The sequence below is a fragment of the Octopus bimaculoides genome, chromosome 14 (genome assembly GCF_001194135.2).
Source record: "Octopus bimaculoides isolate UCB-OBI-ISO-001 chromosome 14, ASM119413v2, whole genome shotgun sequence".
Classification (NCBI taxonomy): Eukaryota; Metazoa; Mollusca; class Cephalopoda; order Octopoda; family Octopodidae; genus Octopus; species Octopus bimaculoides.
The window spans coordinates 59,976,694-59,985,926 of record NC_068994.1 but is presented as its reverse complement, the minus strand read 5'-3'; the positions used below and the strand labels follow the sequence as shown (position 1 = coordinate 59,985,926).

General features: G+C 35.5%; 1 protein-coding gene across 16 annotated transcripts in view; it reads left to right on the top strand.

Moving 5' to 3' along the window:
* The window catches only part of LOC106880490 (protein hu-li tai shao), a 138,472-nt gene that overhangs the window by 123,974 nt on the left and 5,265 nt on the right, over positions 1-9,233 (top strand). For 7 of the 16 annotated variants that reach the window (XM_014930438.2, XM_014930440.2, XM_014930439.2 and 4 more), the window contains 2 exons: positions 2,544-2,615; positions 8,828-8,890. The exons of 3 other annotated variants lie outside the window; for them this stretch is intronic. In XM_014930438.2, coding sequence (XP_014785924.1) covers positions 2,544-2,615; positions 8,828-8,890 — 135 coding nt within the window. The remainder of the gene's footprint in view (positions 1-2,543; positions 2,616-8,827; positions 8,891-9,233) is intronic. 6 more of the 16 variants (XM_014930443.2, XM_014930444.2, XM_014930448.2 and 3 more) reach the window with 2 other exon arrangements.

Sequence of the window (9,233 nt, the reverse complement as noted above, 5' to 3'; positions counted from 1 at the left end):
AAAAAAAAAAAAAAAAAAAACATTCTTTTTACTCTATTTTTTTCCTCTTGCTATCAATTAATTCACCACTTATACTCAAAAACAATGTATGAACTCATGATATGTTTTTCTGAATGATGCTTAAGAAAACTGCTTCTGAATGGGAATATTTTTTTGTGGGTTGAAAATATTAACAGCTTTCAAGAGATAAATCATAAACTGCTTTGGTTGATCTGTTGGTCAGTCAACAAGATAATGCAAATGTCCACAACTACTAAAACCATTTTGTACAGATTGCAGGGCATCCAGCTGTAAAATGTTATGGAAAGACCTGTCTCTTTCTAACCCATGCTAGCATAAGAAAATGGATGTCAAAGGGCAGAGGAAACCAAAGTTTAGAGCAGTTTTGTATCTCTCTAAAAGGGAATTTTTCAAATAAGCTGAGAAAATATTTTGCTTGCATCCAAAGGAGATAATCTTTATCTCAAGTAATTTTTCTTTTTCCAGCAAATCTTGATGTTCATGGAAATAGCAACTATTTGGTTTAAATAATTTGTGTAGGGGTGAAAGATTGAGTTTATTGGTGTTTTTGCATTTCGTACGATGTTAATTTTCCTAAAAACTGTTTTACCAAAACTATTCCATTCCAGGTAAAGGCCACCACTAACTACATTATTTCATTGCTTAGCAACAAGTATGATATGTTTATAATATCTGCTGTTGTTTCAATACAGGGTTGCTGCCAAAAAAAATTTTTTTTTAATGTTTATTAACCTAACCTAATTAACTCTTGGATTAATGACTTTGTTGTTATATTTTGTATCATTATCATCACTATTTTAGTAAACTAAACACTTTCTTCTCATTTGTCTATGCCATTAATGTATTTGCGATCAGAGGTGGGGAAAAGGAAACAGTTGTAACCTTTTTCTTCTTCTCTCGAGGGCAGAGTTAAGACAAACGGCAATCTTTCTACTCTGATCTGCATTTACTGAATCCCTTTTACTTTGAGGTATATGTAAATATTTTAGCCCCCCACCTCTATCCATGCTACAGTTGGAAAGGTCTGTGCTATTTGGTATACAACCTCCCTCTGGTCAGTAGAAGAGGGACCAACTGCATGCCACTGTTTCTAGTTTGTTTAGCCTCCAATAATCATGTGCAGAAATGCAGCTTCTATTTATTATATCTTCCCAAAAAAATTTTCTTAATCCAAATAACCATCGGAACCTTCAGGAAACCAGATTGTTTCCTCTGGTAGTGTAGAATTCTGGAGTCTTGGAACCAATGAATGTTTCTCAAGACTGCTGCTCTGAGGTTAAGACTTTGTTTTGCAGGAAATTCTGAAGATGCTTGAAAATGTGGTCAGTGAGAGGTGTTTGAGTGGGTTCAGCTTATTAAACCTCTGTAGAATCCTTTGCAACAGATGCACTTCTTTATTCTTAATGATTAATGCTGGATGTAAAATTTGTAGTTCTTGGTACATTTCTAATCTATATTGAGCAGAAAAGTACATTTCTTCCCAGTGAACCAAGATAAACGCATCTCAGGGCAGTGTTAAAACCATGGAACAGTTTGTGTTATTGTTGTAACTCCCTTTCATTGATGTGTGGCATGCTTAATGAAGTCACTCAGAATCAGAAAGTAACTGCTGGTAGCAAGGATAGTATTGGACATGGTGATTGATAGTGACCAATGGGGACACTGTAATAAAATAGGAATAATGAAATCAGTGATGTATTAAATATGAGAGAAAAATTAAAATACAGAAATGGTGGCCAGGGGATGAATCATAAAATCTCTTTGAAAACAGAAAAGAGATGCTTCCGGTGTTGGTAATGTTAATGATGATGATGATGGTGGTGGTTGTGTTGGCAGTGATGATGATGATGATGATGATATTGTTCTCTCCATTGAGATGTTTTTTTACTATCCATTCCTGCTGTTTCTGTGAGGTCAGTTTGTAGACATTGTTAACGAAACATATACAAATATCTATAAGACAGGCACTGCTGCTCATGGCCCCTTTTCAGGCCCCTTAGTTTGATGAAAGAAATCTTTAATGAAAAACTCTTTCCCCTCCACTTTATTTAAAACTCTTGTGAACAGCAAACTTTCTTATTTCACAAATCTAACATAAAGCTTTTGTTTTAACTGCCATTGCTCATGTAATCCTTTCTTTGTCCAAATTTTTTGCTAGAATTGTCAAATTGGAACATTTTTTTAATTGCAGTTTGTGTGTGTGTGTGTGGGGGGGGGGGTTGATGTTATAAATATGTTATGGGAATCTGGTTGTTACTAAAATTGTCAGAAAATTCTTAAATAATAAAATCAAACTAAACTTTCTGTTTTTAAGAAAATGGTTTACTTTGTTCTCATCTTTTTTTTTATTTGAATTTCATGTTTCTTTTATTAATTTTATTTCCTTTTGAATTTTTTTTTATTTCTTTCTGTTTTGTGTGATTTTTGTTCTTTTTTTTCTTTTTTGTCTTGAACCATTTCGATGACCGTCTCTGCCTCTGACGACTATCATTGTTTTTATTTTTCTCCACCTCTCATCACAGCTCATCCCAAGGGTTCTAAAGAAGAGCTTCATGATTCAATACCAACAGTGACTGTAACCCCTGTCAGCGCTGGTAATTTAGAGTTTATAGCATGCAGTTCAGTGCCGGGTGATGGACCACGGGCAGTAATAGTTGTCTCTAAACACTAACTGTTCCTTCATGCCCTCGGCCAAATAACCTTTAACTGCTAACCTCCCCCCCCACCTCCTTGTGAACCCACTCCCTACCCATGTAGTAATGCTTCCTGTTGGCCCCTGTTCAACCAGGGTAGTTAGTGTCATGTGTGACCGTACAGCTTTCAACCAATCGATCATCAACTGTGCTTATGGTGCATGCAGTCTCTCTCTCTCTCTCTCTCTCTCTCTCTCTCCTGTCATTTTCAAGTCTAAATGGACAAAGAATATCCTCTCAACGTTTCAGTTTAGGTGTCATTTTCGTTTACCCTTGTGACTTAAGCCACAACAACTCTGCTACCATTGTTTTATATTCACTCAGGGTTTTTATTCTTTGCAAAACACTCAGATATTAGAGGGAGTTGGGGGGAGGTCATTAAGTTATTGATTTCTTTTCATAGATTTATAATTATTGATGTCAAAGCATCAATAATTGCTTTTTGATAAAAAATAAAAAATCTTTAAAATCCAAATTTATAAATATGAAAATGAATGATTTTTTATTGTCTCTTTTTTCCACTGGAATCTATCGGAGATGAAAGTGATTCACTATGTTGTAAGAATCTTAGGTTGACTGTTTAAGAATATTGATTCTCTTATGACATTTATTTTAAAAAAAGGTCAACTTCATGAGACAAAGTGGAAAGATATATTCTGGTTGATGGATGTTGCTAATTGCAGTAAATCTAGGATGAAATTTTAGTTGTAACATCTTAGTTTATGAAAACGGTATCTAACAATTGTAACTTTTCAGAAAGGAAAAATGAGGAGTTCCTTTCAAGACAGTATTGTGACAAAAGTGGTAGGTGTATTTTAAAAGGGGACCAAAGTATTATGGGAAGCTAATATTCACGAACACTTCTAAATTGATGAATAATAAAAAATACATAAATAAATAAATTGATCTGAAGCTTTCGTTATCTTGGCTCTGAAATCGTATTTAGTTTCTCCTAAATTCAGAAACTAATTAAGGAGTCTTCACGACACTCGGATAACACAGAAGGTCCCTCCTGATTTGTCGGATAAAACCCTCTCAAGAACTCGACTGTTTATGGCAGGGATCATTTTCAGAAAGCCTCATGTGTTGGACTATAACTAAACAACTGTATTGAGGGACAGAGGGACCCTTCCGATTGATTTAAAAGTGTGTGTGTTTTCATGTGGAAGGACTTCAGCTTTATATTAGCAATTGTATCATCTTTAGGAGATTAAGATCCAGAAACCCTGCCCCCCCCACTTCCTTACTCATCTCTCATTATCAAGTAGCTTTGCATGAAGGTTCTGCTTTTGTCATGTCTCTTGGGTTGTTTTTCTTTGTTTAATCTGGTTTCGTCTGGTTTCCTCTTTTACTTACCGCTTCACCAATATTGGGCATGGCTTTCCTAAGGTATTCACCTGCCATAATGATATTTATTTAGGTTTTTGCAATTTAACCAAGCTTTTTAATTTGGGTTTTGGTTGATAGTATTCCTTGGATAATTTATATGATTTTACCTTGTTCTCAATGTTCTCACTGCCTGCTGCTTTAATCTTTTCAGACATTATTGCTTCTTTCATAATGTGTTTTTCAAATCTATGAAACTTAATTGTTAAAAGGTTGAAAATACTGGAAAGATCAATTCAATATTAATGGTTGTAATTATGCATGTTCTTTGTTGCAGCAAACTTAACGAGTAATCATCTACTTTTCCAGAAATTCTATGTTCTGGTGATATTCAGAGATTTGTCATCTCTGAATATTTAAGATGAAGAATTTTATCGGTTAGACTGAGACTCACTCAACTGCTCTTCTTCAACAAGTTCTGGTCTTTACATTTTACCTGAGCTTCCTGTTTTCTTTACATTTTGCAGGACATTCTGTTGTCTTTGTTATTTGCATCATAAAAATGTGAGTTTGTCTCTTTCAGGAACTGATTCCTTATTGAAACCTGAATTCAAAAGTTTTTTATAAACTTGCAATCATTTTTTCCTTATCTTAACACAAACAAAACGAGAAGCAATGCTTTAAATCCCTTTCTGGGCTTTCTACACCAGAAGATAGAAACAACTTAGTAAGGGTGATATAATTAGTATTGAACAACTGGGGAGAATATTTCAAAGAAATGTTGAATCAACCTCTTTCTGCATTGAACAGTTTAAGGAGAGGCAACAAGAAGAATGATTGTTGGTTCATTGTTTGACTCAAACCAGTAAACACTTGATGCTCTCAACCAGGTTTGAAGTGAAGTCCCTCCCTTTGTTACAGATGCTTTCAACTGTACAACCATGTATTTCTTCTGAGAAGCTACCTACCCAGATTCTTCTCCAACAAGACACTTTTATAGTACCATGCTGTATTCTGGCCTTAAGCTAAGAAGCTTGTTATCAATGATTCATTTGTGATTGTACTATGGAGACAATTAATGTAGAATTAGAATTTGTCAGACTTCAGCTTTTTTGTGTCCTGTATCCCTAATATCTCAACAGTAACTACCCAGCCTGAAAAACTGTAATAATTTAGAGGATTAGACTTGTTTGAAACTGATATAATTTAGAATTATTTGAATTAAGTTCAAAGATGAGATTAGGCAGAATTGTGACTAGGCATGTTTATTGTTCTGTAAATAAAAGGACATTTTAGTGGCGAAACCTCTTAAATTGAGTCTTGGAGGTACTTGGATTTATTTAAAATGAAATAGTTCTCATCAGTGTCTGAGAGCCAGAGTTTAGAGATGTTATTTGTTGAGTTGACACTTATTCATAACAGAAAATCAATCGTAAAACTGGTAAGAATTCTTTTGTCGTATACATTCAATATTTCTTCCAGCAGAAAGAGAATTCCTCTCAACAAGCTCTAATATTTACTAATTATTTAATTATATACTTGTTGAGAAGAACTACAGTGACAGAATTCTTCAAAACAGGTTAAATTAAATTTTTTTTTTTTTGTTTCAGAACTATTGTTGTTTGCAGTAAACTCTTGTTTTTATTTTGAGATAATTTTTGTTTTTCAGGAACAACTTTTGTTTTCTGTCTTTGCCAGTTTATTAAACACAGGCACCAAGTTTAGAATTGTTTTCCCCCAATTTGCTGATCTATTGGTGTTGAGCTTAGAGAGTTTGATTGACTCATAGAACACATTGTAGAGTGATGAGAGAATTAGTCATCCATCATTCATCTGACCTTTATTCAGTTCACTTCCAAAGTGGATGATTAATTGTTGGCACTGATTAATGATAAGTAAATACAGGATAATAATTTGATATACTATCATCTCTCTCTCTCTGTTAAAAATGGGGAAAATATATTTATAAGAACTGCATAAAACTCCAACTTAGATTTGCTTCATTTGGCATCTTTTTGTGCCAAAGTTTCCCCAAAAGAAAATATAGGAGCTGGAACGGTCAGAATTTGAAGTAGCAATGGATTTTGCTTTCGTTCTTCTAGTATTTATGGTTTGTTTTAATTGGAGTGAACACCAGATTAGAAATTCTGTCTTATTTTGGCACAAGGCAAGAAGCAAGTCAGTTACATTGACCCCCACCAGGGGCTTTATTTTATCAATCCTAAAAGCTTGAAAGGCAAAGTCGACTTCAGCAGAATTTGAACAGATGGAAATGCCACTAAGCATTTTTGCCCAGTATGCCAACTATTCTGTCATCTTGTCACCTTCAATAATAATAATAATAATAATAATAATACCACTAATTTGAAGTGAAGGATGAGAGGGAGATGACTCGATATGATCCTTTTATATTCCTTATTTCTTCTCAGCTCTTCCAAACAATTATTTGTCTCTAAATCAAACAAATGCTCTGCTGCTATATTGTTTCATGAGCCTGTTTGTTTGTTTGTTTGTTTCTATTATTATTTGTTTAAATATTTAAGTGTAAATGTTTTGTAACTTAGCCACGCCAGAACTTTACCTTCCTGTCATCAATTTTGTACTAAATTATTTCCTGCAACAACAACAACAGCAGCAGCATGCGTCATACACCAAACGTTTTGTGATCACACTTTATTTACTAAACTCTTCCAGTGTTCCTTTTTCTTAAAAGTTTTTGTACTTAACCATTTCTATTTATCAAAATGTAGTCCAACTTTGGCCCAAACAACATTTCCAGAGCCATTTTTTCCCCCCCTTACCTGTTCCCTTTCTATATTGATGTAAACATACCACTTACCATTCAGTATTTTTTATACTGCTCATCATCATCATCGTCGTCATCAGAGGGAAACCTGGTGAGATAAATTTGATAACTGTTGCTTTACGCAGCACTCCATTCAGGTGTTTATCCTGTTGGCTCTTGTAGCCATCCTCATATTCCATCCTGCTGCTGCCTGGATCAGGGCTTTCTTCCAGCCACAGAACTTACGACTTAGTCGAAGGAGGATTGGCAAAGAGATGCCAAACCATTCATGTGAAAGAAAGGGAAAAAGACACAGCAAAACAAGCTGACGGCTGACCTGAAGATGGACAGCCTCAACAAGGTGACAAGACGCTGCACTGGAAGTCTGCCCAGTCCACGCAAGCATAAATTGATGACGATACTCAGCTGTCATTATCTAATACCTCTCTAAATAGTCGTTATTTGGTAATAATGAGATATTTGATAGTGTCTGAACTTGCTTCTCCTACTGGCTTGTTTTATAACTCTCTCTCGCATGTATTGAAATGAACAAGTTCTAAAACTAACCATTGACTTGTTGGGGGAAGTATAAATAGAATGCTGTGGAGTAAAGTTGTGAAATTAGGGGAAGGAGTGGGGGTGGGTACGTTGGTGACCTGAGGGGAGAGGTAATTATGTAGGGGTGGGAGGAGGTCACAGGAAACCATCATCATCATCTCATCATTAATTTATGCGTGGACTGGGCAGACTTCCAGTGCAGTACCTTGTTGAAGCTGTGTCTTTTTCAACTACCCTGCAACCCTTTTTCACACCATTCTCATTGTGTTCTTTAAACCTTTATCCACCCATCCTTCCCTTCTGTTCACCTCCTTGTACCCCTGAGGGTACACTCTGACACCTCATCATTACCATCTTTTATCTCTTTTTCCAACTTCACCTCATTTACTGCCACCCCCCTTTATATAATGTGGGGTTGTCACAGTTTCTCCACAACAACAAACCTGTTCCTCTCCCTTCCATCACCTCCTCCCCAATGTCTTGTGATTTACATGGTAACTTCACAGCTGCTGGTGTCACTTTAAAAGCACCTAGTATGCCCTGTAAAGTGGTTGGCACTGGGAAGGGCATCCAGCTGTGGAAACCACCCCAAAGCAGCCATTGGTGCAAGGAACAGGCCTTCAACTTGAGCTGTTTGATTATTATTGCCAGTGGGGAAGACAGACATTAAATGACGATGAGAAGGAGGATAAGAATATATATATATATATATATGAGTCTTGAAAAACTGTTACTCAGTTTCACATGGTTGTTCATCAAACAGTTGTAAATACTACTGAATCATAAAAGAAAAGATAGATGTATACATGCCTAAAATATATATTTTATGTATATAATAGATATATTTATTATGTGTATATTTGTTTATATATTACCATCATCATCATTTCTATATATAACACACATCTTGATGATGTTTATGATATACACACACAATTTTATCTCTCTAAAGTTATTAACGAGGGAATACCAATCGGAATAAAATACTTTATAAGCATATGCTCATGGCACGGTCTGAGATTATTATAGTTCATTACCGTTCTATATTGTAAATCCATAGTCTATTTATCTATCTACCTGTTGATTGATCAATCCAACTATCTACCTACCATTTCCAGCCAAACTGTTTAACCCATGCCAGCATGGAAAACAGATGCTAAATGATGACGACAATGATGATATATATATGTGTGTGTGTGTGTGTGTGTGTCTATGTATGTGTATACACAGACACACACTTTTTGTCCACTTACCATCAAAACCCATCTCATGTTATAAAAGAAAATGGCTTGGCTTTGGGTTATTTTTTTCATTTTAATGTTGTTGGGGGTTTATGAAAAAAAGTTACTTTCAAAAAGTTGGCCTACTTTTGATAAACACAAATCTTCCTATTTGTTGAATCTCTGTGCATGTGTCCTACACCATTTATCTGCATGTTTGCCAGCTTCACTTCCAACTGTAAGTGTCCAGCGAGCTGAATCTGAGAGGCAGCCACACACATCAGAAAGTAAGTCACTTTCAGTCACGCACTCTCTCTCTCTCCTCTCTCTTCCCCTTCTTTCTACAGATGTGTGTGTGTGTGTCACACATTCATCTTTCTGTATTTCTCCCCTTTTGCTCTTTATCACTCTTGTTGTTTGCCTAAGCTTTTATGTGCTGCACACTTTTAAGAAATCTGGTTATTGCTTGCAGTAATAAATAAACTGATGATGTGGTATTCTGAGATGGTCTCCCTTCCACTTAACATAGAAGGGGAACTGAACTGTATGACAAACTGTCGAAATGAAGGGTTAATTTATATGGAGTTTGACCCCCCCCCCCCCTTCACCTTGGTTTTTTTTTTCAATAAT